Source organism: Haliaeetus albicilla, chromosome 22, assembly GCF_947461875.1.
Source record: "Haliaeetus albicilla chromosome 22, bHalAlb1.1, whole genome shotgun sequence".
NCBI lineage: Eukaryota > Metazoa > Chordata > Aves > Accipitriformes > Accipitridae > Haliaeetus > Haliaeetus albicilla.
The window spans coordinates 7,937,269-7,963,517 of NC_091504.1; the positions used below are offsets into that span (position 1 = coordinate 7,937,269).

The 26,249-nt window shown below is 55.8% G+C and overlaps 1 protein-coding gene across 3 annotated transcripts in view; it reads left to right on the plus strand.

Annotated features, from left to right (window-relative positions):
- Positions 1-651: 651 nt before the first annotated feature.
- ABCA3 (ATP binding cassette subfamily A member 3) overlaps positions 652-26,249 on the plus strand; it is a 31,936-nt gene continuing 6,338 nt past the window's right edge. The window contains exons 1-23 of one of the 3 annotated variants that reach the window (XM_069809580.1): positions 652-724; positions 5,955-6,059; positions 9,864-10,128; positions 10,671-10,798; positions 10,938-11,103; positions 12,544-12,803; positions 13,561-13,677; positions 14,269-14,389; positions 14,961-15,134; positions 15,802-15,983; positions 17,191-17,337; positions 17,707-17,836; positions 18,648-18,802; positions 19,666-19,821; positions 20,144-20,354; positions 20,652-20,802; positions 21,338-21,436; positions 21,636-21,828; positions 23,227-23,530; positions 23,871-24,144; positions 24,740-24,944; positions 25,437-25,656; positions 25,904-26,062. In XM_069809580.1, coding sequence (XP_069665681.1) covers positions 6,006-6,059; positions 9,864-10,128; positions 10,671-10,798; positions 10,938-11,103; positions 12,544-12,803; positions 13,561-13,677; positions 14,269-14,389; positions 14,961-15,134; positions 15,802-15,983; positions 17,191-17,337; positions 17,707-17,836; positions 18,648-18,802; positions 19,666-19,821; positions 20,144-20,354; positions 20,652-20,802; positions 21,338-21,436; positions 21,636-21,828; positions 23,227-23,530; positions 23,871-24,144; positions 24,740-24,944; positions 25,437-25,656; positions 25,904-26,062 — 3,871 coding nt within the window. In that variant the 5' untranslated portion in view covers positions 652-724; positions 5,955-6,005. Of the gene's footprint in view, positions 737-5,954; positions 6,060-9,863; positions 10,129-10,670; positions 10,799-10,937; positions 11,104-12,543; positions 12,804-13,560; positions 13,678-14,268; positions 14,390-14,960; positions 15,135-15,801; positions 15,984-17,190; positions 17,338-17,706; positions 17,837-18,647; positions 18,803-19,665; positions 19,822-20,143; positions 20,355-20,651; positions 20,803-21,337; positions 21,437-21,635; positions 21,829-23,226; positions 23,531-23,870; positions 24,145-24,739; positions 24,945-25,436; positions 25,657-25,903; positions 26,063-26,249 lie in introns of all 3 variants that reach the window. The other 2 variants (XM_069809582.1, XM_069809583.1) reach the window with 2 other exon arrangements.

The following is a 26,249-nucleotide window of genomic DNA, read 5'->3' on the forward strand; positions in this document are numbered from 1 at the left end:
TGACACACACATGTACACACCCACACAGTGACACACACACGTGTGTACACACACACGTGTGTGTGTACACACCCACCCACACAGTGACACACACACACACGTGTACACACACACACGTGTGTGTACACACCCACCCACACAGTGACACACACACACGTGTACACACCCACACACGTGTGTGTACACACCCACCCACACAGTGACACACACACACGTGTACACACCCACACACGTGTGTGTACACACACACCCACACAGTGACACACACACACGTGTACACACCCACACACGTGTGTGTACACACACACCCACACAGTGACACACACACACGTGTACACACCCACACACGTGTGTGTACACACACACCCACACAGTGACACACACACACACGTGTACACACACACCCCCCCACACAGTGACACACACACGTACACACACACACACACAGTGACACACACGTGTGTGTACACACACACCCACACAGTGACACACACACGTACACACACACACCCCCCCCCCACACAGTGACACACACACACGTGTGTGTACACACACAAGCGCCCGCGCGCGCACCCCCTCCTCCTCTCTCCGCGCTCCCCGGCCCCGCCCACCGGTGCGGCGCGTGCGCGGGGCGGGGCGGGGCGGGGCCGGGCCCGGCTGTCGGGGCGGGCGGGGCCGCGGGACGGAGCCGCATCCGCAGCCGGAGCCGGAGCCGCCCGGCCCGGTGAGTGAGTGAGTGGGTGGGTGGATGCCGGCGGGGAGGCGGGTACCGGGGGGTGCCGGGTGCCGGGGGGTGCCGGCCCGGCGGGTGCGCGGGAGCGGCGGCCTTTGCGCGGCCGGTCGGCGGGCGGCCCCGCCCGGGGCTGCGGCAGCCTCCGGGGCCTTTCGCCTGGCGCCGCGGGCTTCCTCCGCGCTCCAGCCCAGCCCGGGCCCGGTGGGTGCCCCACCCTGCGTGGGGGCCGGGGCCCGCGAGGTCGCGGGGGGAGCCGAGCCCGGCCCGGGGCAGCCCCGGGTGCTCAGAGCTCGTCGTCCCCGGCTGCGGCCGGGGCGGATCGCGGGTCCCACCCCGCGGGGAGCGGCCGGGCCTGGGGATGCTGGGCCGCAGGCGGGATGGAGGAGGAGGAGGAGGAGGAGGAGGAGGAGGAGGCGACCATGTGCCCAGCTCCCTCGCAGGCAGCGCCGCGCCCCTGCCAGCCTCCCCCGGGGATGCCACGTACGGGCCTGCATGGCTCCTGTCGGCCGGGAGAAGGGCTGTGCCTTGCCGGCGTGACCTGGCCGTCATCTTCAGCCCTGGCTGGTGCAGGGGGGTGCCCTGGGTCACCCCTCCTCCTTGCACCCTGGGGCTGGGACACCGGCTCTCGGGGGCTGCCAGTGAGCGAGCGAGCACCCGGCTGCGCCCCGGGGCTTCTGGCCAAGCAGGTACCACCAATACAGACGGCTTTCTGGAAGTATAAATAAGCCGCAGCTCGGGTCTCCGCGGTTCAGGTGTGTGAAATCACCGCTTCACGGGCTATTTCTGCATCCGCGCTTAGCCCCCAGCAAGCACAGTCCAAGTGCAGGTAGCCACCCGAGGGAAGGGAGCTCCCCCGGGTGTTGTTTGCCGTGGGCTCGCAGCGTGCCCGGGTGGCCTGTCCTGCCCGGACCCGGCCGGGCGGCTGAGAGGCGGGGGGTGGTTTGCAGGAGGGCTCACGAGAAACTCCCCCATCGGGCTCCAGACTTTGTTCCTTTGCCACATCCACAAGGCCACTGAACTTGCAGAGAGTTTGGCTCTTTACGTGCAACTGCAAACTCTCTGGACAAACCACCAACGGTGTTTTTAAAGCAGATGGAACGACCAGCTCTGATGCAGCAGCTTCTTCCCTCCTCTCTTGCTGATGCCTGAGCGCTTGTTGCGGATGCGATTCAGTCACCCAGGAGCCTGCCGGGCTCCCCAGGCCCACCAGCCCCCTCCTTGCCTCGCTCCGCTCTGAGGCAGCAGCTGGGCACAAACCCGACCCCCCGCTTCTGCAAACTGGACCCAGCCCCATCATTGTTTGTGTTTACTTCTGTATTTCGAGGCCTGAAGTTCCTGTCTGGGGAATAAATGGATCTGTAGGGGAGCCAGCGGAGTGCTGGTTTTGCAGAGAGCTGCGAGGCTGCTGGGTCCTGCGTGCTCGATGCCCGTGCTGGGTCAACAGCCCCTTGCACCCCGCCGGGCTTGCAGCCTCCCAGAAAGTTTTATTGCTGTTTGCACAACCTCTCATGCTGCGGTAGGTGCGGCTTTTATGGTCTGGCTGTGTCATGACTCTTGCATGTCCGTGAATGGTGAGAGGGGGAAGACAAAAACAGCAATGAGAGCTGTGTGCCGCTGAACAGCTGTGGCTGGTCTGGTGGCTGCTGGCCCTGGTTGCTTTTTGCCGGACCTGGCTGTAGGAGAAGGGACTTTCTGGCTGCACAGGTGTTGGAAATCGCTTGCTCTTCCTGAAAACGCTGGCCAAAAAAAGTCCTTCCCTCTGCCATGGGTGCTCATGCTTTTAATTTCCAGCATGGGCGCTGCGGGGAGCAGAGAGGTGTTTCCCGCTCCAGTGTCAGCGTGCAAAGCACCCGGGTCCTGACAGCCCTCACCAGGTATGTGATGCCACCACCCTGGGCACTGTGTGATCCACAGCCACAGAGATGGAAGTTCCAGCAGGGCCTGTAGCTCATCTTTTAGGGGTGACAGGGTGCCTCTGCGAGTGGATGGGGAGAAACGCTGATTTTATAAAAAAAAAAAAAAAAAAAAAGCAATGTCTGCCATTTCCAGGCCTTGTTTCTATGGGAACAGGACATCAGAAGAGCAGAAATGCAGCGAGTGCTCTAAAATAACTGCCAGCTCCCAGGAGCACATGGCCTTTGCTTGGCTTGCCTGGCCCTTTCCGCTGAGACAGGGGCTGGGGACGGCTGGCTCCCGGCGATGAGGCGGAGTGGAAGTGGGTCAGGAGGTGGGATGCTGTGGCCTTGATCCCTGCCGATCCTCAGCCTGTCCTCATCTAAATCCACCGGCGGGAGACCTCCGGTCCAGGCTGGCAGCTGGTGCAGCCACCACGTTATCTGGCACAGCTCAGTGCCGTGCTTGGCAGCACAGCAGGGGCTGGTGGTGCCGGCCGGGTGGCAAGGACCTGTCTGGCTTCCACCCATCTGGGTTGCAGGCAGGCAGGCAGGAGGGTCTCCTTGCTCACCACTAACCTCCCTGGGGATGGCCAGGGAGAATCCATGCTCGCGTATTTCGGAGACTCTTCCTCCCGCCGCGGTCGGGTGCGGAGAGCAGGGTATTCCCAGCAAGGGGGAGAGGAACTGGGTTGTTCTCCCAGAAGCTGGTGGTGGTCATCTCTTTCTTCCCCCAGATGTTTTTTGGTGCCTTTTGCTGGGAAAGTCAGTCTTGTCTCAGGTCAGGCAGGAGAGCATCTCTGGAGGGGACAGCCCAACCTGCCGCCATGCGAGTAGGCAAGTGCATCACGGGGTGTCCTCCTGCAAGGTACGAGCGGTGCTCTGAGGTTGTCTTGAACCGGCTGTGCACAGCCCTCCTTTCCTGCCAAAAGTGGTCCTGGACATGGGCAAGGGGGTGGGTGGGGACCCTGCCTGAACTGCCTGTGGTCACGGGCATCTCGGGGCTGATCCAGGCAGCACCTTCCAAAAAAGGTTTTCCCTTTTGGATTGAAAAATATCATTTCTGTGGATACCCAGAGCCTGGAAAATCATTTTTGTTCTCAAATCTAGTAAGAGTAGCCCTGTTGTAACTGAGCTGCTTCCTTCTCTCATGCTCCAGCGAGTGAAAGGTCCAGTACAGGTTTTCTTGGAACACTTAAAAGCTTGGAAAAAATTTATTGACAATAATGAAGTTTTCTGACTTTGTGTAGTGTTTGTGTTACCCAAGAGCTGCTTGACATTTTCTCAGCAATGTACCGGCCTCGATGGCAGCCATAAGACCCGTGTGGGCGGTCAGGGGGGGCAGCTTGCGTTTGAGGGTGCGGCAGGACGAGTAGCCAGGAGAGATGCAGGAGCAGGAGGTGGGATCTCTGCAAAGGCAGCAGCCTTCTCCAGCCTGACCTGTCGTGTTTGTCGTCTTTAAAACAAGTGAAAAGTTTGATTCCCTTGATTTGCTCTGGATTCCCTTCGATTGACTGCGTGAGGAAGGTTTCTGCTCCTCAGGAGGCTCGTTTGGAGGTGTGTTGGATCCTGCTGCGGGCAGTGCATGGGGCTGGGGGTTCCTATGGCAGACTGGTGGCATTTCTGCCAGGGATGTGTGTACCTGAGGCCAGCTGGAGACGCGGCGCTTTGTGATGAGCTTGAAGGTGTTTAAGCTGAAATCTAGCAGCAGACACCTTTGCAAAGTCCCCTTTGCTGTTCCTTCCCTGCTTGCTACCCGGGGCAGGTGTCTGACAGGCTTTTCTGGGCTGCAGGAGTGGACCTCTTCTGCTTTTTTTTCTGTCCAGAGCAGGATGCTCGAGCACAGATGTCCCTTGCTGTTGCAGGAATCTGACTTCTGTGCATGGAGTGGCAAAAAGAAGGTGTGGGGAGGTTTTTCTCTCTTTCTTTTTTTTTTTCTCTAAGAACGCACCTGGGTTTTGGGTTGGGAATGGGAAGGTGCATGCCAAGCCAGGAGAACATTTCTGGAGGGCTCAAGGAGCTGGTGGCATAGGGCAGGCTAGGTAGATGGATTCTTGTTGCTTTGTCCGCAGACCTACGTGGATTTTAGCTTGCTCTTGCTGCAGCTCAGTTGCTCCCAGCTGTCAGTGCTCTGCTCGCAAAGTTCATTTACCAGTCACTGGTCTGCGAGTGAAGGTTGGGCAGGCTGGGTTGCCAACCTCCCTTCTCCTCTTGCTGCGACACCCTAAACTCCCTGCTGAGGTTTGTGGGTGCCAGCTGCATCCAAGGAGCCAATACTGTCCTGACCGGGGCTGGAAAATGTGCTGTTGAGCATCTCCAGGGGGGTTGCTGGTAGGTAATGTGTCCGTCCTTGTCTCTGCAGTGGCTTTCGGTGCTGCCAGGCTTTGGAGCACAGGCTCTCGGAGATGACCCTGGCAGCTGCCCGCTCGTGGAAGGTGCAGCAGGGCTGATGGGCGCTGCTGTGACCCAGGCTGGCCCCGTTGCTGCGGGAAGAGGGGGTTTGCTGTGCTCAGAGGCTGAGGGGCTGCTTGGCTGGGGGCTGCCCGGCATCCAGCAGCGTGGGCAGGCGGCTCTGCTTGTGCCAGGGCTCCCCTTCGCTGTGCTGCGCTTCTGGGTGAGTTGCTGCACACGTGCAATCACAGCCTGTCTCCTGGTGGGACAGCGACGCTTCATCATGAAATGCCGCTGCAGAGACAAAAACAACTTGGAGGGATGGCAGATGCTTCCCAAGAGGGGGAGGACGTGGGTGTATCGACCTCAAGTGCTGACCTTCCGTTCTGCTTCCCTGCCCTTTTCTCATCCTTGCCTCTCCAAGAAGTTTCTGCTGGGAAAGCACTGTTAACATTGCAAACCCAACCCTTCACGTTGCAGGAGGCGGAGGCACAACTTGAAATCTTCACCAGTCCCAAAATAATGGGCTGCAAGGAGTTTGGTGGCCTTCCTCAGGCTGGTGTTTGTGGTTCTGTAACCCTGTGCTCCTACTGCTTAAGGAAAGCTGTCCCCTACCTGCTGCAGCTGAGGGACCCCTGATGCTCGCAGGTTGGGTTTCTGAACAGCGGCCTCCCCCTCTTGCAGCTCGGGTCACACCAACAACCAGGAATGAGTTATGCCAGAAACCACGAGCTCTGGCTCTTACGGGTCAGTAATGACCCTTAGAGAGGGAACACGACAGTTATTTTTCCCCATTTGAGGCCAAGCTAGCTGTGGTGACATCAGGCTGGAAACAGAGAGCTGCCCTGGGGTTGCTGACAGGCGGGATGTGGGATGCTGACCTCTGGCCGCCCGGGACCACGAGCACCCGGCATTCATGGCTCTCTCCTCTCTTCCAGGGTCCTGCGGAGCAACGGTGGCAGCGGTGGTGGTCCCCTTCTGATGGGAGGATGGTTGTTCTCAGGCAGTTTGGGCTGCTGCTCTGGAAGAACTACATCCTGCAGGTGGGCTGGCGCTGCGCTCTCGGGGGGTTGCCTCTGTCACCACTAAATGTGGGTACATCAGAGCTTGCCCAGGGTCTTGATTCTCCAGCAAACCTTCACTGTGGGCCCAGGGCATCTCCTGGAGGAAAACCGATTTATTTGTGCATGTGGTGTTGTAATGCTTTTGTGCTGGGGAGTTAGGAACAGGGCTGTGTGCTCAGTTGTCCCTGTCCCCTCCAGTACGTGCTGTGCCATTCCCCTCCTTCTGCAAGCTGGCTGTGAGTTCAGCTCACCCTTCTCGCGGGGCAGGATAACCCACGCACCCTCCTGTGCGATGGTGGGTTTCTTGAGCTATCCTGTTACACAGCCTCCTCTGGAGGTGCTGATTGCTGCCTGATGCCTCTAAACCCCCCAGGGCCCTTTTTTTTTTTTTCCCTCTATTACTTTCTGCAGCTTCTGGGGGTCTTAAAAATATTAAACCACCATCGTCCTGGCATCTGCTCCCAGCCCAACTGTCTGCGTGGCAGCTGGCTAATGATGATGGATTTGGGGACCTGGGACCTCCTTGCCCTGCCGACTGGCAGTGTCCTGCCTGCTTCTGCAGCGCCTTTAAGCAGGGTGTGGGCGCTCCTGAGCGGATGCTGTGGCTCCGCTGGGACCTGGAGCCAGCCCTGGCAGAGAGTGACGGAAGAGGAGGGAGCAGAGATCGTTGCAGCCTGGCTTTACACTTTCAATTACCCTTCTGCAGATCAGCACGACGTTGCTTTAAAAATAAACAAAAGGAAGAGGGAAGGGCTGGCTGGGCTGCCTGCACCCAGTCTTCCGGCAGGGCAGGGAGCAGGCAGCAGGGCTTGGATGTGACCGAAGGGACTGGCAGCAGGTCTGATTTGCAGTCAGGAGAGTGCTCCGTGGGTGCGCGTGATGGCCAGTCCTGTGAATCCCCCTTGTACACCCCAGACATGGGCAGGACAATCCCCAATCCCCTCTGCAGGGGAATAGCGTTGTTTTCTGGGTGTGCTCTGGGGTGGGGGCACCTCTCATCCTGTTTTCCAAGGCCACAAGCTGACTCGGATCTACTGTGCCGGAATACAGCCTGGAATGTTTGCTCCCCTCCTCTAAGTTTCCACCAAAAATCATGCTCCTGATGAAGACGCAGAGCTCCCAAGCCATTATCACCCTGGTGTGAAGATGGATGCTGGGACACGTGGCTTGCTCAAAGCTGGGGCAGCCCTGGCCAGGCGGAGGTGGTGATTATGGATGAGCTTCCCCGTCACCTCTGGAATACGGCAGCTTATAGGAGGTGAAAGCCAGCGCTGGTAAATGAGTATTAGCCTGCGAGTTCAGGGAGCCAGGCAACCATTCTGGAGACAGCCCAGGAGACTGAGAGAGGGTTAATATGGTAGTAAATCAGCGGGAGGCAGCTGGTCCGCCAGAGCCACATTATAAAACCATCAGACATCTGCAACAGTCGCTTTTATGAGCGTGGCCTTTGGAAAGCCTTCTTTTTCCCTGCCCACTTGGAGCCGCTGCCTCCTGGCTGCGCTGCTGGGGCTGGTTGCAGCAGTGGCTCCTTGTCCCTGGCTGGGGTGGGAGCAGGCAGCTCCTCCCAGGGGAAACCTGAAGAGCGGTTTTTGGCTTTGGCAGTGGCTGCTGAGAGCCAGGGCAATGCGGGGAGCGGCTGTGTGGCTGTATGCCCCTGTGTCCCCTCCTGAAAAAGCAGCTGAGACCCAATTCACCCCAGCTGCTGCAGGGCAGACTGTCCCCCTTCGCGGGAGATCTGGGCTGCTCTGTGCTCAGGGCTCCATTCCTGCTCCACTGGAAACTCTGCCCACCTTCGCGTACCCCACTTGCTGCTTCCCCCTCCTCTCCCAGTTTAAAAAAATAAAACCTTTTTCCACTCTGCAGAGGGACGGGAGGTGTAACTCCATGGTCAGCACAGCTCAATGCTTGGTGTTTGCGGAGCTGAAGGAGCTTTTGTGGCAGCCGGGGTGCTGCCTCCAGCACGTGGTCGGTGCAGGCAGGAGAGCAGGCAGGCAAGGAGCCCCGAGAGCCGCAGGGTTGTGCCGTGCCGTGCCCGCAGCGTGCTCGCCCATCTGCAGGCGTGTTTGGTGCGGCACCGCAGCCCATCGCTGCGCCCGGCTGTGATCCGGGCCGTGGCACCGCTGTGACAGCGGCCTTGGGGCCAGGCAGGAGGCGGTTTAACAACGCCAAGCGTGCGGAGATTTCGGCGAGGAGCTGTGCCAGCAAATAAAAACCGATTGCTGAGACAGCAAAGTTGTGAGAATAAACCTCTTGGTGCTCCTCTTGCCTGGTGGTGTTCCTCTTTCCAGCCCAGTGGAGGGAAGGGTGGAAAACCCCCTGTGTCTTGTAAAGTTCATCTTAGCCAGAGCCCTCAGAAGAGGTTAATGCCATTGCTTCTGCTCTGGGCACCCTGTTCCTCGTGAGCAGCCATGACTCCCTGCACCCAGAGCTGCTCCCTGCTGCCAGGGACATCTCATTAGCTGTCACTGCAGTGATTGAGGTTTGCTGGGCTGGGCTCGGGTGAAGGCAGCTCGGTTTGCAGGAGGAAAAAAGGTGGCTGGGTCCAGATTTCATGCCTCTTACCCAGACCTGCCTGGCTGCTGCTGCTGCAGCTTTGGGGCCTGCCTCCCTCTCCCATCTCCGCCCCAGCGGGGTGATGCAGGTTCCAGCGGGAGCAGCCCAGTGCTCACTGCTCACTTTCTTGGAAGCAAGCGCAACCTTTGCAGTGATTTTTATGAGTATCCAATCCATCGATCAGCAGCGTGTCCTGGCATCTGCAGTAAAACAGATCAGGGGGGTCACGCTGCAGGGACGTGGGTGTGCATGGTGCTGGTTGGGACCGCTGCTCCCCCTGCCCCTCCAGTCAGAGATGACCCCAGTTCCCCTGGAAGAGCAGAGTTTGAAATGCTAATTGACCTGGGTTGGTGGTGGGTGTTAGTAGCTAGTGGGAAGTTTGTAGGAGAGGTAGCCCTGGGCTAAACCACTGGAGGGTCGTGCTGCAGCTTGGCTGCCCAAGTGTGTTCACCGGACTCGAGTTCATTGTCCAGTTGCTTGAACCTCAATTAAAAAAACATAAATGAGCCATCGTGTTTAGTGCAGGCAGGCCTTGGGGTGGAGGCTGAGCTCGTGGGTATGTTCTCAGTGCTGTATGGGGGCACCGATGCCTGTAGCCAGAGGGTCTGCGAGGTCCCACCCCAGCCCAGGCTGCAGACCCCACGTCCTGCTCCAAGCTCCGGCAGCAGAAACTTTACTGGCTGCAATAGCTTTGCTACACTATGCTTTACATCCCCCGCTGCTGCTCGTCCCAGCCTTTCATTTAGTTACAGTATTTTTAGCTCCCAGCCCTGTAAGTGTTGGGCAAGGTTGCTGTGCTTTGGCAAAAGCTGTTCTCTTCGTTCTCCCGGCAGCGGCTGGTCCCTGCGGCACGGGAGAGTTGCCTGCAGGAGTGGTTTAGGCAAGGACCGAGTGCTGCCTGCTCCTGGGCAGAGCCCCGTGGCGCAGGGAAAGGGCAAACGACCAGCTCAGCTCATTCAAACCCAGCAGCATGGCAGGGAAGGCTCTAAAGGAGGGTGGTTTGAGATGGAGCAGTGCTTAGGGTAGGGGGCACCTTGGCCAGAAAGTCCTGACAGATGTGGGAACTGGCGCAGCGTTGTTCCTGGGCTCTGGAAAAACCCAGGTTGTGAAACCTTGTGAAATGCAAGAACGCTTCTGCTGCATGACATTTGCATGCCCTGAACCTCGTTACTGTGTTTGATCTACCTTCAGTGTTTACATCTTATTTTTATATCTTTTTATTTCCTGCAGAAACGGCAGATCTTGGTGACAGTCATCGAAATCTGCCTACCGCTGCTCTTTGCCGCCATCCTGATAGCGCTGCGGCACCGGGTACACTCCATCAGCCACCCCAACGCCACCGTCTATCCCCCCGAGTCCGTGGATGATTTGCCGGGCTTCTTCTACCGCCGGCACCCCAGCAACCCCTGGGAGCTGGCTTATGTCCCCTCCAACAGCAGTGCCGTCAGGAGCATTGCTGAGGCGGTGGAGAGAGCTTTACCCATCAGCATCAGAGGTGAGCAGGGGCAGGGGGCCCAGAAATTGGTACAAATTTTTACTCTGATAAATCCTGGGATGCATTGTTTTTATTCAGAACTTCAAGGCGATGGTTTTATTTTTGTTTCGCTAAAACTACAGGATTTTGGTTTGATTTTTGGTTGCACTTTGTTACAGTTTCCATCCAGAAAAATATTGCCCTAAAATAGTTAAAGAAAACGGCTGTCACTTCACTGAGAAAAAGTATTTTTGGAAATCTTGTCACACAGAAAACTTTAGCACTTCATGTTCCAGACTAAAGATAACGTTAGGATTTTCTCTGAAAGGAGAGCTGACTCCTGCTCTCGAGGAGGAGGAATCGTCTGCATGCCCTGTGACGGGTACAGCAGCATCCCATATAAATCCCCCGTCTCTGGCAGCAGCGGTGTTTCCCAGCTCTGGCTGGAGCGCATCCCTCATGACCTGGACGAAAATGATGGTTTTGGTGATGGTTGAGCATCAGCCCGCGTTGAGCTGCCGTGCTCCATGCCTGCATCTCTGGTTTTTTTTCCCCCTCCGCAGCTCAGGGCTTTGCCTCGGAGCGGGACTTTGAGGAGTACGTCAAGTCGGACAACCGCTCGGGCAGCGTGCTGGCCGCTGTCGTGTTCAAGCACCGCTTCCAGCAGAGCACGGCCCCGCTGCCCCTCCAGGTGAGCAGGGCTGGGGGCGGAGGAGGGGGGACAAGGACACCGGAGGGGACGGGGATGGGCGACAGCATCCTCCCACCCTCTGCGATCCCGACTTTGCTCCTGTCTGTCCCACCTGCGACACCCTCGGTGTGCTCCTCAGGTCGACTATGAGCTGCGCTTCAAGTACAGCCCGAGGAACGCGCCGCGGAGCGAGCAGACGGGTCTGAACCCCAACCTGGACCGGGACTGGCACACCAGCTACCTCTTCCCGCTCTTCCAGCTGCCCGGGCCGCGGGAGGCCAAGTTTGCTGATGGGGGAACACCGGGTGAGGGCTGCCTCTCCTCTGCCACGGGCTATTTTGCGGCCAAAGGGATGGGTGTCATTTTCTGTACAGCAACTCAGCTCGTTACGGAGATTCACTGAGCCTCTGAGCTTTTAAATAAACAGTTTAGTTAAAAAAAATTAATTTAATTAAATGAATTTTTAAAAATAATTAATTTAATGTAAATATTTTTAATATTATATTTGTTATTTGTAATATTTACATTTTATCCTGTGACTTCTTGGGCACTGCTGGCCCTTGGGTACCTCTGCTGAGCAGCGTTGGATAAGAATAAATTTTATTTAGGTGATTTTTTTTTTAATTTAACTTGTTTTTTTCCTTTTTTATTTTTAATGGAAAATTTATTTCAGAGTCCAAGCTGCTCCGTGTTTATCATGCTGCTTAAATACTTTAAAAGTAAATAGAGCAATTCTGTGGTTTGAGCGTAGGTTTTTAAGGACAGCCAAACCACTGACGGAGCAGGAGGCAGCAGGGACGTTGCCAGAGCTGGCTTAGGACTTACTTTTTGGGGAGCTTCCTCTGTGGCTGCAAAGGGCTTATTTCCCTCGGTTGGGTTTCGCCTTCCATCATTCAATACCAGTGTCAAGGAAAAGATTGAGAGGCCAAGAAAGTGGGCAAACGGGTTTTGCTCACACAGTGTAAATAAACGTGAGCCTGAGAGGATGATATCTGCTGGTTCAAATGTTCTGTGGCATGGGGTGACCAGGAGCTCAGATCAATTCCCTTGCTACAGTGTTTGTTTATTAAATTAGTTAATGTAAAACATTGTTCGTGATCTCATATTCTTACATTTTCCTTCTCTTGTCTGGTCATTTTAAGCAACTACCTTTCAAAATGCTCTTTTTGGGCTTTGTAAGCAGAATCTGAGTTTCCATTTAAGTAACACATGGCAGAAATCCCACATAAAAATAAACTAGTTGAAAATGAAAAATCTTTCACTGTTTTCTAACACACAAAAACTTAAGCCAAACGTGAGTAACAGGATATATATTCTTCCTCACCAAAACCTGCATAGTATCTTATATTCTCTTGGTTTACAAAAAAAAAGGGGGGGGACCAAATACAAGCTCAGTGACATTGATGGTGGTTAATGATGATGGAGAATCTCCCCCCTAACAAAAATAAAGGCAGGCCTGCAGAAAGGCGACTGAAGTTTAAACTGAGTTTTCCTGCCAGCTGCTTTTATATGATGATCTTGAGAGATTTAAATTGCTGTCATTTAAATCCTCCCCAAGCCCCTCTGTGTCTGCAGGAGTGTGTCGACAGTGATGTTTATTTTGCTTTTCCTACAAGCTCTTTTTTTGTTTCCCATTCTTCTTCCCAAGCAATCCCTCCCTCAAAAGCTGTTTCTCTCCTCGTGCCAACGCCTCCCTCCAAAACCTGGACCTGTCTCTATTCCCCCGTCTCGTTTTTGCCATGCAGGCTATATCCGAGAAGGTTTCCTGGCGGTGCAGCATGCGGTGGACAGAGCCATCATACAGTACCACGCCAACGCCAGCTCCGCCAGCTTGCTGGAGAACATCACGGTGGTGGTGCAGCGCTTCCCCTACCCGGCGTACGTCAACGACCTCTTCCTCCTCGCCATCCAGAACCAGCTGCCCCTGCTCCTCATGCTCAGCTTCACCTACACCTCGCTCAACATCGTCCGTGCCGTCGTGCACGAGAAGGAGAAGAAGCTGAAGGTAACGTGAGCAGTGGGACATCTGGGTGCTCCGCTCCCTCTGCGGCATTTCCCAACAGATGCTGCCTTTAAATTAGGAATAAAATCCCCGTCGGGTTTGGAGCCAGCAAGCAGAAGGTGGGGATGGCAGCGGATTAGCAAGCCCCAGGGAGGAATGTCGCTAATCCTGCCGCCGGGATGCGGCTCGGCTCTCCTTGCCGTGCGGCCGAGGCTGCTGGACCGAAGGGCTGGTGTTTCTCTTGGGCTGGAAGGTGGCTTGGAGAGGGGGCAACACGTGTGGATTCCAGAGCTGGGTGGATTCAAGAGTTCAGCATATGGGAAGAGAAATTTTTGTCTTTTGAATGCAGGAACCCCTGCGTCTGTGTTGTGTTTGTGGGGGCGGTTGGGGCTCGGCTGATGCGGTGGTTGCGACAGCAGGGCTGAGTGTGCAGGGCTTGGCTGCCCCGGGTGTCGGGTTGTCCTGCCCTCTGCCCCGCCGTGGGGTGGCCGTGGTGGCCCCGCCGGCATCAGCTGGTCTGGTTTTGGGTTCAGCTCAGCTCTTCGGGGAGATGTTCTCCTGCAGCGGTGGTGGCCAGGGAGGTGGGGGACACCGTGCAATGCTGAAGGCTGTGCAGGACCACCTAGGGCTGCCACCTCCCTCGCTAGTGCTTCAGGGCAAAGCCACCCCCACCACCCCCCTGACCAGGGCTTCCACCTCACCCTGGCCATGCCTAGGAGGTGTGGGTGCAGCTCTGGGTGACGGCGTGACCTCCTCGCAGGAGTACATGCACATGATGGGCCTCAGCAACTGGTTGCACTGGAGCGCCTGGTTCCTCATGTTCTTCCTCTTCCTCCTGGTGTCGGTGTTTTTCGTCACCGTGCTCTTCTGTGTCAAGGTGAGTGTCTTTCCCCAGGCCACCGTTCTGCAGGCCAGAAGCTCTGTGCTGGCAAGGCATGGGGATGACAAGGCTCCTCTGCCGTGGGATGGACTGTCCTGGTGTCTCGGGACTCCTCCACGTGTGTAATGGAGGCTGGAGTTGGCCTTTTCTGGAGCTGGGTGGGCAGCGCTGACCCTCATAGCTGCCTTTCACAGCAGGGGTGACCTCCCCAGGAGGGGGCTGGAGGGTGAGAGCCCCACGGGCACCGGGAAGGCCCAGGCACTCCATGCAGAGCAGGACCACCCTGCTCCCACAGCCCTGCGTGCCCTTGGAGGCACTCAAGCCCTCCTCTCTGCTTGTACCCACACCATGAGAAGCAGGAGGTGGCTGCCCAGATGCTGAGCAAGGTGTCCCCTGCCTCTTAGACCCCACGTCACATAAGGGCAACCTGGATTTCCTCCCTCTGGAGGGGTCTAGGAGGGCCTGGGTGTTCTTGCCCATCTCAGCTTGTCTTTCACCCATGGAAAACATCAGGTCTTGGCTGCCTGCACATGCCTGCAGCCACAGCCAGCTTCAGCAACCGTGGGCGTAATCAGATTTTCTTGGTAGGTAAGCGAACAGGGAGCGGTGCTTACCAACAGTGACCCCACGCTGGTGTTCACCTTCCTTGCAATCTTCTCCATCTCCTCTATCTCCTTCAACTTCATGGTGAGCACCTTCTTCTCAAGAGGTGAGTCCCTTCCTGGCTGCCTCCTTGCGTTGCTGACCTGTGGGGCTGGGGGGGGTGTTATGGTCCTTGTGCTATGAAATCTTTGGTTAATTTAAGTTGGCAAGCAGCTCTCGAGGTCATCGGTCCATCTTGCTCAAAAGCAGGGCCAGCACCAGAGTTATCTGAGGTTGCACAGGGCTCTGTGTTGGAGAACTTGCTTTGACATGCAGAGGGGGGGGCTTTTCTTCCCTTTTTTGGCTGCATTTTCCCCACGGTGTGTGGGAAGGGATGTGAGTACTCTCACTTGCCAAACCAGACAAGCTTATGCATTAGGGCCTCATCTGGCTGTCTTGGCCGCAGGATGCTCTGGTCTGGGATGGGCAGGATGCTTCTGCAGCTGCCCACCACAGGGTCGGGGCCCGGCACTGCTTCTGCCTTGCTGAGGGACATGGGCACGTCCTTGTCCTGCCCCCCTGTAACCACACTTTGTGCAAAAGGCTTGAATCTCCCTGGATGGAAAGCTGGTGAGAAATATTTGGTGGCATCACTGTATTATTGACGTTTTCCCTCCCGCTTTTCCGTTTGCTGGCAGCAAATGTTGCGGCTGCTGCTGGCGGCTTCCTCTACTTTTTCTCCTACATCCCTTACTTCTTCATCTCGCCCCGCTACGACCTGATGTCCCACAGCCAGAAGCTGGCATCCTGCCTCATCTCCAATGTGGCCATGGCCATGGGGGCACAGCTTATAGGCATGTTCGAAGGAAAAGGTGAGCAAGTGCCTCCTGTCCTTCAGGAGAGGAGCCAGCCTTTTTTTGTGGTGGGTTGGGACTGGTTTGCATGTGGTGTGAAGGGTGGAAAGAAGTTAGGGAGAATGACTTTCGGGCTCCTAATGAGAGCAGGAGGGCTAATTGCTGATTGCTCCTGCAGGTCTTACCAGTACCAGGGCTCTGCCCCTCTGAACCCAGCCCCTGGCAGTCTAGGCTGTGCAAAATGCCATCATCGCTTTGATTACCAAACAAATTCTGTTCTAACGGATGGGAATCCACTGCATTTCCTCCTTCCCAATAGATATCTTTAATTTTTGTTAATAAGAATTTGCTGTTGGTTCCAGCAGCAGCCACGCTTTTGCAAAGTGGTGGCACTAAAAAGGCAGCTGCGGTGATGGAGGGGCAATGGCTGGAGAAGACATTGCTTCTTCCCCGGGCAGTTGCTGAGAACGTGATGGAAGAAGCATGATGGGGTGGGGAGCCTTGAGATGTCAGCGTGCTTTCTGCTGCATCTTTTCCCTCCATCTGTAGAAGGGATTGTAGAGCTGTGTGTATGCTCCTCATTACCAAGCAGTGAATTAGGACAGGGGATGCTATCTGACAGTCTTGGAGAACACTTTGTCCTTCTGGGGATGCAGAGGTAAGCAGTGCCCTGTGTGTGTTGCAGGGACTGGCATTCAGTGGAGGGACCTCATGAAGCCCGTGAGCGTGGATGACAACTTTACCTTAGCTCAAGTGCTGGGGATGCTGCTCCTGGACTCAGTGCTCTATGGCGTGGTGGCCTGGTACGTGGAGGCCGTCTTTCCAGGGGAGTACGGCGTGCCTCAGCCGTGGTACTTCTTCTTGACGGTGAGCACTGCTTACGCACCCCTTCCAGTGGGCTTGATGGGCATCGCTTGGGGATGGTCCCCACGTCTGTGCTATGCAGTGGGCTAGACTAATGTACAAGGATGGCACCGTCTGGCCTCCAAAATCAAGGGGTCTGCAGCACGTCCTCCGTAAAGGCTGATGCAGCTGTGGGTTTTTTGTCTTCTTGGCTTTAAATGTTTGTCCCGACACTTACTGGCGTGCAGGGTGTTAAGTGTCTCTGTGCCCAAGTGAAGGCATTGAAGAGAAGCCCCAGGTGCAAGCAACCAGATCCAGTCATTTGAAACTCCCCGAGCGCTGCCATCTGGGTAGACCTGGGCGATCTGCATCCTGCTGCCAGCCCCCACGTGCTAGTGCCAGGGGATGGGTCGGGACTGTCACCCCGTCAGCTGAGCTGCCTTCGCTCTGCCAAGTCAAATGCTTGGCATCATCTTCAGCAGCTGTAGCTATGGTGGTTACTGCAGCTCAGCTGGCTGCTGAGAATTCATTAAGCCACAGCAACACAATCAGTTTTGATCCTGTGGATGCATCCCTTGTTACTCGATCAGAAGGTTTTTCTCCTCCCCTCTAAATTCCTTATCCCAGCATGGTTTTACTCCAGCATCCCAATCCCTCTTGCAGCTAGAACAGGGTGATGGAGATACAGTTGTCTGCCAAAAGCCGCAGCAGGATGCTGATTTTGCATCCAGGAGTTGTTGAGTTGTTTCCACGGGGATTTAAGGTCCCAAACACTTGCTTTCATTCCTAGAGAGCTAGGTCAAAAAAAGGCTGTAATCGCAGCAGCTGGACCCTAGGCTTTTTTTATTTGGTGGATGTCAACGTTTTTGGAGGGAGTGATTCTCCATTGCATGGGCTCTTCTGCACAGGGTGCTTCTGCCTGAGCAATTTTGCTTCTCATTGAAGTACTGACCTTTTCCATGGGAATGAAGATGGCGAAAAACTGCATGTGTAATCATGGGCAATCCTGCTGTAAGGGAGAACCAAGGGAAGGCAGCAGGGCAGGAGGAGCAGTTTCATCCTCTGACCTGCCTGCTGAAGTTGTGCTGGTTAGCAATTCCCAGGCCAAGGAGTGTGGTCTTGGAGATCCCTGGGAGGCATCTGCATGGGAGGAGGAGGGTGGCCAAGGCTGGGGAGAAGAGATGGTCTCTGCATTTGCCTGAGTTTCTCTCTCTCTGCCTTCTTCCATCAGCCCTCGTACTGGTGCGGGCGCCCCAGGACTGTCGTGGGAAAAGAGAAGGAGGAGGAGGAGGACCCTGAGAAAGCTCTGAAGAGCCAGTACATTGAGGAGGAACCTGCTGACCTTGTGTCAGGAATCAAAATAAAGCACCTTTCCAAGGTACTGACTGCCCAGCCCAGCACAACCACATCATAACGTCGTTTTTGTAAAAGTTGCCTGCAGGCAGCTTCCTTATCATTTTGCTGCCCTCTTTGCCTTGGGCTGTGTTGCTTGGCTGCTGTAAGGCAGGTAGGGCTCTTCCCCAGAGCTGGCTGCATTTTGTTGTGGGCTGAAGTGTTAGGTACTTACAGGTGCAGCAACATCTGTATTTAACCTGTTGACATCTGAATTTAACCTGAATTAGACATGTTGTCTAATGCCAACACCACGTGAGCATCATGGGCTTTGACTGCCATGTGGAGCGGAGGGGGCAGATGTGAGAGCACTTGCCTCAAGTGCAGCATCAACTTGTTAACGTGATCTCTGCAGGTCTTCAAAGTGGGAAACAAGATGAAAGAGGCAGTCAAGGACTTAACGGTGAACATGTATGAAGGGCAGATCACTGTCCTGTTGGGACACAATGGAGCTGGGAAAACCACCACTCTGTCCATGCTCACAGGTAGGAGCTGCATCCTGCTCTGGGGCTGGCATGTGGCAGGGAAGGGCTGATGGTTTGATTTGCAAGGAGTTGAACCCCATCTCTGAGGTTGGGGAGGGGTTTTTGCTCTTCCCTGGAGCACCTTCAGTTCACTGAGCTGTTGGCCACGGATGCTGGGGTAGTAAGAGGCATGTCACTGCCTGGGGAGATGGAGGGAAGGTGGGGGTCCCTGGTCAGCCCTCCATGAGAGTGGGATCAGCCAGCAGGGGAAATGACATCCAGTCTTTGTGTTGGAGAGCCCTGAGAAGGGAAAGGACCTGCTGTAGGATGGGTCTCTGTAGGCTTTGTCATGATAAGGCAGAGAGGGCATGGGCCAAGAACTCTTCTTCATCATTCTTGAGCTGCTGAGCTCCGGACAGCCTGTTTTGGCATGGTGACCTTTGATGGTCCTTTCTTCCCTGTTCTCCATCACTCTGTGTTGCTCCTGCCAGCCCAGGGTGCCCATGGGACCTTCCCTGGAGGTCTGCCCTGGCCTTGCCTGGACCTCTGCCAGGCTCAGACCCAAGCTTACCTGCCCATTTCACTCCTTGCCTGCCCGCTCTGGCAGAACTGCCAGGTCCACCTCCCACCTATGGATGCCATGCAGCCTGCCCTGTAGGCAGGAGGAGAAACCTGCCGTGCCCCAGCTTGTGCAAGAGCCAGCTCTGACTTTTGGCAGAAAGCTGCATGTGGGGGGGGATGCTCGACAGGACCCCTACCTTTCCGCTGGCTCTTTGCCACCCAGGGTTATCCTCGGCCCTGAGCTGAGGCCGCTGCATTTCACTCCTCCCAGGTCTGCACTCTCCGACGGGTGGGCAGGCGTACATCAACGGCTACGAGATCTCCCAGGACATGGTCCTGATCCGCCGCAGCCTGGGCCTGTGTCCGCAGCATGACGTCCTCTTCGACAACATGACGGTGGAAGAGCACCTCCGCTTCTATGCAGGGGTGAGCACGGCATTTGGGGGGAGTGCTGCTGGGCCCCCGGGAGCCAGCCCTTGGGGAAGCACCCTGCAGCTGCCCCGTGGTTTCTTCAGGCTGGGAAAGCATGGTGAGATCCATCAGGCAGGTCCAGAGGAGGCCACAAAAATGATCAGAGGGCTGGAACACCTCCTGTGAGGACAGGCTTGGGGTTGTTCAGCCTGGAGAAGAGAAAGCTCCGGGGAGACCTTGTAGCAGCCTTTCAGTACTTCAAGGGGGCTTGTAAGAAAGATGGGGACAAACTTTTTAGCAGGGCCTGTAGAGATAGGACAGGGGGTAATGGTTTTAAACTAAAAGAGGGTAGATTCAGACTAGATATAAGGAAGAAATTTTTTACGCTGACGGTGGTGAAACACCGGCACAGGTTGCCCAGACAGGAGGTCGATGCCCCATCCCTGGAAACATTCAAGGTCAGTTTGGACGGGGCTCTGAGCAACCTGATCTAGTTGAAGATGTCCCTGCTTATTGCAGGGAGCTTGGACTAGATGGCTTTTAAAGGTCCCTTCCAACCCAAAGCATTCTATGATTCTATGATAAGCAGAACAGCCCTTGCCTCCTCCTTCCACCTCATCTGCAGGCAGGAGCTCCCTGCTTGGCTGGTGGAGGAGTGGAGGGTCATGGACGACAGCATGGCTCCGCGGAAATCTCATGCCAGCTGTGCCAGCTCCTTCAGCGTTGAGCAGGAGTCCATCTCTGTGCTGCCCCACTTCCGTGCCTCGGTGTGGAGGAGGGAGTGTGGTGGGGTTTAGCAGCCGGTGGTGGGAAGGGTCTTTGCCAGATCCATTTACCCTTGCAGGCAGGCTTAACCCTCCTTTCCCCCTGTCTGGCAGCTGAAGGGGTACCCACCCTCCAAGTGCCCTGAGGAGATCAACCACATCCTGAGGATCCTCAACCTGGAGGACAAGCGCCGCTCTCTGACCAAGGCGCTCTCCGGCGGCATGAAGCGCAAGCTCTCCATTGGTATTGCCCTCATTGGGGACTCCAAGGCAAGCATCTTCGGTGGGGCTCACCTCGAACCTTTCTCCCTGGGGCCAACGTAGGTCCTTCTAGTGGCTCTGAAGTTGTTCCTCACCTGTGGTGAGCCAGTGGGAGATGCAGGGACAGCAAGGAGGGGGCAGGAGCACCCCCACAAAGGGCGACAACTCTGAGGACAATGCCCTGAGGCTGCAGTGCAGCTCTGCTGCCTGGTAGCTGCTCCCCAAATAAGATCATTGCATGCATGTTGCGAGGTAAAGGCTTCTTCTGGGCTCCGGGCGCTGCTGTGCTTCTCCCAGCCCTTTTTGACCAGCATCCATGTGCTGCGTGCAGGTGGTGATGCTGGATGAGCCGACGTCAGGGATGGACCCAGCCTCTCGCAGGGCCACGTGGGACCTTCTGCAGCAACAGAGGAGCAACCGCACCATCCTGCTGACCACCCACTTCATGGATGAGGCTGACCTGCTGGGGGACCGCATAGCTATCATGGCCAAGGGCGAGCTGCAGTGCTGCGGCTCCTCACTCTTCCTCAAGAGGAAATATGGTAAGGGAGGAGCAGGCAGGCTGTGCTTGATGTCTTCTTCTTGCCAGGGAGGAGCAGGAGGGGGATATAGGGCAGGGAAGGGGACCCATTGCTCCTCGTCTGATGGCTGCTTGCTCCCCATTGTGCTGTTCTGCCTCTTCTGAGGCCCATACCCACACTTGCTCCTGCATCGCGTCCATGCCCAGGCAAAGCCATCAATGCTCTGTGGTGCCTTAGCATCCCTCGCTGCTCCAGCACCCCAGGGCCAGGCTGGGCTGTGATTTACCCTCCTCTCCCTTCTCTTGTGGCTCTGCCCAGGGGCAGGATATCACATGGTGATGGTGAAGGAGCCCTACTGTAACCTGGGGGAGATCTCCCGCCTCATCTGTCACTATGTGCCCAACGCCACCATGGAGAGCAATGCTGGGGCAGAGCTGTCCTTCATCCTACCCAAGGAGAGCACGCACAGGTAATGTCATCGTCCCCTGCTTGCCCTCCCAGGGTGGCTCCCTTCGTCTGCACACGCTGGGGCAAACACTGTCATCCTGGGCTTGCTGGGAAGAGGAGCCACTCTTTGCATCAGCGCCAGTCTTGGAAAATCGGACTCGATTCCTCCTTTCACCACCATTGTCCCCTGTGTCTGCTGGTGCATCACTCTCATGCCCCCATGCCCACCGTGTCACTGCCCATGCAGCAAGTGCATGGGACAGCACTGGTTGCTGATAGCTGGTGACGGCTGCAGTGTGGAGGGTGGCACAAACAAGGCAGGCTGGTTTGGCTCTGAAATCAAGTATATGGTTAGCCAAGGCTGCCTGTGGCAAGAAGGAGCAAAAGATGGAGCCCAAAAGCTGCTTTTGGGAAGAGTGGGGTGCTTAGTGCTGCAGGCAGCCCCGGAGCTGGCTGCAGGACTCAAACCAGCTGCAAGACCGATGCCCAGAGGGTATTAACTTCTGAGTGCCCCCTCTCAGGAGCATCAGCGTCTAACGCCTCGCTTCTCCGTTCAGGTTTGAGGCCCTGTTCACAGAGCTGGAGCAGAAGCGGGAGGAGCTGGGCATTGCCAGCTACGGCGCCTCGGTCACCACCATGGAGGAAGTCTTCCTGAGGTAGGCAGGAGGGGGGCTGGCCCCGGTGGGGTGTCATCTGGTGATGACCAGTCCCCATGTGCTTCAGCGGTGGTGGTGTCCTACACAGCTCTCCAGGGGATGTGTTGGGTTTTGTCTCTTGGGTTTAGCTTCCCCAGCTCAGAACAGCTTGATCTTGTCTGGGTCTGTATTTCATCACCCACTTTCCCTCCTGGCACAGGGTTGGGAAGCTTGTGGACTCCAGTATGGACATCCAGGCCATCCAGCTGCCTGCTCTCCAGTACCAGCACGAGAGACGCTCCAACGACTGGGCCATGGACGACTCCAGCAGCCTAAGCGGCATGACAGATATGACGGATGATAGCGGGGCGCTTATTACGGAGGACTGCTCCAGCATCAAGCTCAACACTGGGGTGAGCGCTGGGGGTGTCGGTGCAGGCTAGTCTCGTTGTGTGTGGTTTGGAAGATCAAATGGGAAGATCAAATTCAAATCCGCATCTTCAGGGCAAGTAATTTTTAAGGTTGTGGGGGTTGGTCACTGCCATCCTCTTCCTGTTAATCTTGAGGTCTACGGAGATGCTCCTGAAGGTGTCCCAGGTGATCTAAAGTGGTTTTCACCTGCTGTTGCTAAATCACTTGGGCTTTCCAGCAGGGAGAGGAGAAAAACCATCTTCCTTCCCTCGCTAGGCTTGTGTTTCAGATCCCTGGCAGCCCTTCGTGGCCCGCTGCCTGTGCATCTATGATAAATTTCCTCATGCTTCTCAAGGGCACGTCTGAAAGGGAGAAGGGGAGAAAGATGTTTATGGGTTTAAAAAGCAAAGAAGGTGCTTGCAAGGGCTGGGCTGGGAGCTCCCAGGTGTCTCAGCCCGGTCGCTTTGGCAGGCAGCTGTGTTGCAGTAATCTTATTTGTGAACCTCAAATGCTGAGAGGTGGAGGAAGGTAAAGGTCATGGCTGAAGCTGCTTTTAACACCTGTTGTTGTTTAACCCCAACCAGCAGCTAAGCACCACGCAGCCACTCACTCACCCCCACCCCTGCCCAGTGGGATGGGGGAGAGAATCGGGAAAAAAAGTAAAACTTGTGGGTTAAGAACAGTTTAATATAACAGAAAGGAAGAAACTAATAATGATAGTAATAACAATACTAAAATGACAATAATAATAAAAGGATTGGAATATACAAAACAAGTGATGCACAATGCAATTGCTCACCACCTGCTGACTGATGCCCAGTTAGTTCCCGAGCAGCAAACCCTCTCTGTCCAACTCCCCCCAGTTTATATACCGGGCATGACCAGTCACATGGTATGGAATACCCCTTTGGTATTTTGGGTCAGCTGTCCTGGCTGTGTCCCCTCACAACTTCTTGTGCCCCTCCAGCCTTCTTGCTGGCTGGGCATGAGAAGCTGAAAAATCCTTGACTTAGTCTAAACATTACTTAGCAAAAACTGAAAACATCAGTGTGTTATCAACATTCTTCTCATACTGAACCCAAAATATAGCACTATACTGGCTACTAGGAAGACAATTAACTCTATCCCAGCTGAAACCAGGACAACACCTGAGATCCCAAAGTGACGGCATCCTGTTGGGAAGTCGTGGAGTTTGATGGGCTGACCTGCCGTGCTGGGTGTCAAGCAGCTGCCCTGCTAGTCCCTTTACAGGCTTGGCTGGAGAGCAGGCTCACAGGCTACAGGCAGAACGGGGAGGTGGTTTTGGGGTCGTTTCCCCCATCAGCTGCGTGGGGTGATGTGGCCGGCTGGGCTGTCCGCAGCTGGCAGGGCTCGCGTTGACCTGACTTCTCCCCTCCCAGTTCTACCTGTGCTGCCAGCAGTTCTACGCCATGTTCATGAAGCGAGCCATGTACAGCTGGCGCAACTGGAAGATGGTGGCAGCGCAGTTCCTCGTGCCTCTGATCTTCACTGCCTTTGCCCTCATCGTGGCCAAGACCTTCCCAGGACCCAGGGACTCCTCCCTGCTGAGGCTGACTCTGGAGCCCTACGGTCAGACCATTGTGCCTTTCTGTGTCTCGGCTGCCTCGGGTCTGTCGCAGAGGTTGGCGGAGCAGTACGTGGAGCTGCTGGACGCCCAGCATCAGTCACCGCTGGAGGTGCTGGGTGAGGGTTCACAGAGCACCCGTGGAGCAGGCGATGCCCGGCGGGGTGTGCAGGAGCCACGGGCTTCTCTTGCCAGGGCCCTTGGTGGGGGTGGCTCAGGTCCCAGTTGTGGCGTTATCTGATGTATCCCCTTGTATCTTCTCCCGCACAGTAGAGTCCCACAGTTGGCAGGACCCCTCCTCACCCGAGCAGAGCTGTGTTCTCCTTAAACCTGTGTTTGTGGCCATCGTTGGGGGTAGGGTGGGCCACCAGGGCTGGGGCTGCTTGGGATCTTTTCCAGTTGGCCCCAGTTAGCTCTCATGTGATGGAGCCGGCTCGTAACAGCTGTGGTGTTTGGCAGGTGGCCTGGAGGAGTACCTCATCTCAAGAGCCTCCGAGGAAGGGGGAGCGTTCAACGAGCACTACATCGCAGCCGCCTCCTTTGAAGGAGCTGGGAATCGCACAGCGGTCACTGCGCTCTTCAACAACCAGGCATACCACTCCCCCGCCACGGCCCTTATGCTGGCCGACAACGCTGTCTTCAGGGCACTGGTGGGCCCCAACGCCTCCATCACAGTCACCAACTACCCTCAACCCCGCAACATCACTGAGAAGGCCAAAGACCAGCTCATGGAGTACGTCTGATGGCACGGCGCTTGCTTTCCTGCTAGGGCTTGTGACTTCCATGGGTGCAGATTGGCTTGGTCGTACTGGTGTCAGCGGAGGAGCCAGGCTGGAGCTTCTCAGACCCAAACATAGCTGTGATTGTACTCAGGAGGTCAGGAGAGCAAAGCTGTGTAGATGACTTACCTGCCTGAGCCTGGCAGCCACATCACCCCATGCACATATCTCAGTGGTTGGGTATTGCCCTCTAGATACCGGTTGGAGTTGGTTTTCCCTGGGTGCTCAGAGCAGAGGGGGCTGTATGGCCATACACCTCACGAAATCCTGCATCCAGGGTCTCTGAACCTCACCTGTACCAGAGGGGATGTGCATGGGACCTTGCAAAGGCAGGGCAGAGGTTTGTGGTGTGCTAGGTGGGCTATGCGTGGGAGATCCTCATCTTACTGAGGTGCACTTTTATCATGGGGTGTTTCTTCTGCATGCTGGCTTGCTGGGTGAGCGTAGCCTCCACAGGAAGCACGGTGTGGGTGTGCTGTCCCCGCGTAGCCTCAGCATTGGTTTCTCGAGCTGTTCCTCTCCTAACCTGCCCTGCTGCTCTTCCTGCAGAGGACAGACCGGATTCGCAATTGCCATCAACTTGCTGTATGGCATGGCCTCACTCGCCAGCACCTTCGCTCTGCTGCTGGTCAGCGAGCGGGCCATCAAAGCCAAGCACGTCCAGTTTGTCAGTGGTGTCTATGTGGTCAACTTCTGGCTTTCCGCCCTGCTCTGGGACATCATCAACTTCCTCATCCCTTGTGCTCTGATGCTGGTGAGTTACCCCTGACACCCTGATATGCCCCTGTCCTCCCCTTGGGTGGGAGCTCTGGGTGCTGCTCCTCTGGGAGAGCTGGGATGTGTGTGGGTGCAGGGAAGAGGATGAGGCCACTGGCATTGTCTCAGTTAATAGAAACGACCAGCAAGAAAGCTGTCCCTTGGTCCTGCTGGGAGCTGGGCCATGGCTAACCAGCTGGGTCAGTTGGCTGCAGCGTCTGGCACCTGCACACTTGGATGTGGGCACTAGAAACTCTCAAATACATGGGAGCATGGAGAGGAATTTCCCAGTTCTGCCTTTCTGCATCCCAGTCTGCAGAAAGAGGGCTTCCCTTGGGGACAGGCATGGGCTGCTGGTAGGAACCATCTGTGATGGGTTATCCAGTTCAGTGCGGTGCAGCCGTTACCTTGCTGCCTGGGCCATTGAGAGAGGGAGACATCGCTTGCGGTCAAGACAAACGTGCATTCTCCTCGCATTGCTTTGCCCCAGGTGATATTCCAAGCCTTTGATGTGGAAGCCTTCACCCAAGACAGCCACCTTGTTGATGTGATGCTGATCTTCCTCCTTTATGGCTGGGCCATCATCCCCCTCATGTACCTCCTCAGCTTCTTCTTCTCAGTGGCAGCCACAGCCTACACCCGTCTCACCATCTTCAACATCCTCTCGGGCACAGCCACCTTCCTCGCAGTCACCATCATGAGCATCCCAGGTGGGTCACTGCCCTCCTTGCCTGCCCAGCGCTGCACCCTGCCGTCACCAAGATGATCTAGCGCCCAAGGGGACTCTTTGAGTCCACCCCAGAGGTGTGCCCATACTAGCAAGAAAACCCTATGACAGTCCATTCTTACCCATTAAATGTGACAAAATTTGTTGGTTTTCCTTCTGAACTTGGAAGTATCAGAGTCTCTAAAACCAGCTAACTCCAATCTGTTGATCCTCCTGTGCTCCTCTTTCAGAGCTGGGCTTGGTGGATCTCTCCAAAACCCTGGATAAAGTCTTTCTCGTCTTACCCAATTACTGTTTGGGCCAATGCATCAGTGACTTCTACCAGAACTATGAGTTCATTCAGTTTTGTACCTCCTCTGTTGAAGCCATCTTCATCTGCAAGGCATTCAGTGAGTCTCTGTGTTGGTCCTCACCTGGCCGTCCCACTGTAGCTGCACTGGGGGGGTCTGTGTGGGGTGGGTGGTGGAGCTGGGCAGTATCACAGGGCCTCTAACCCAACCTCAGCAGTAGCTCCAGGTACCATTTTAAAGCAAAACTGGGCAGTGTTTAACACTCATAGGTGATCCAATTAAGGAA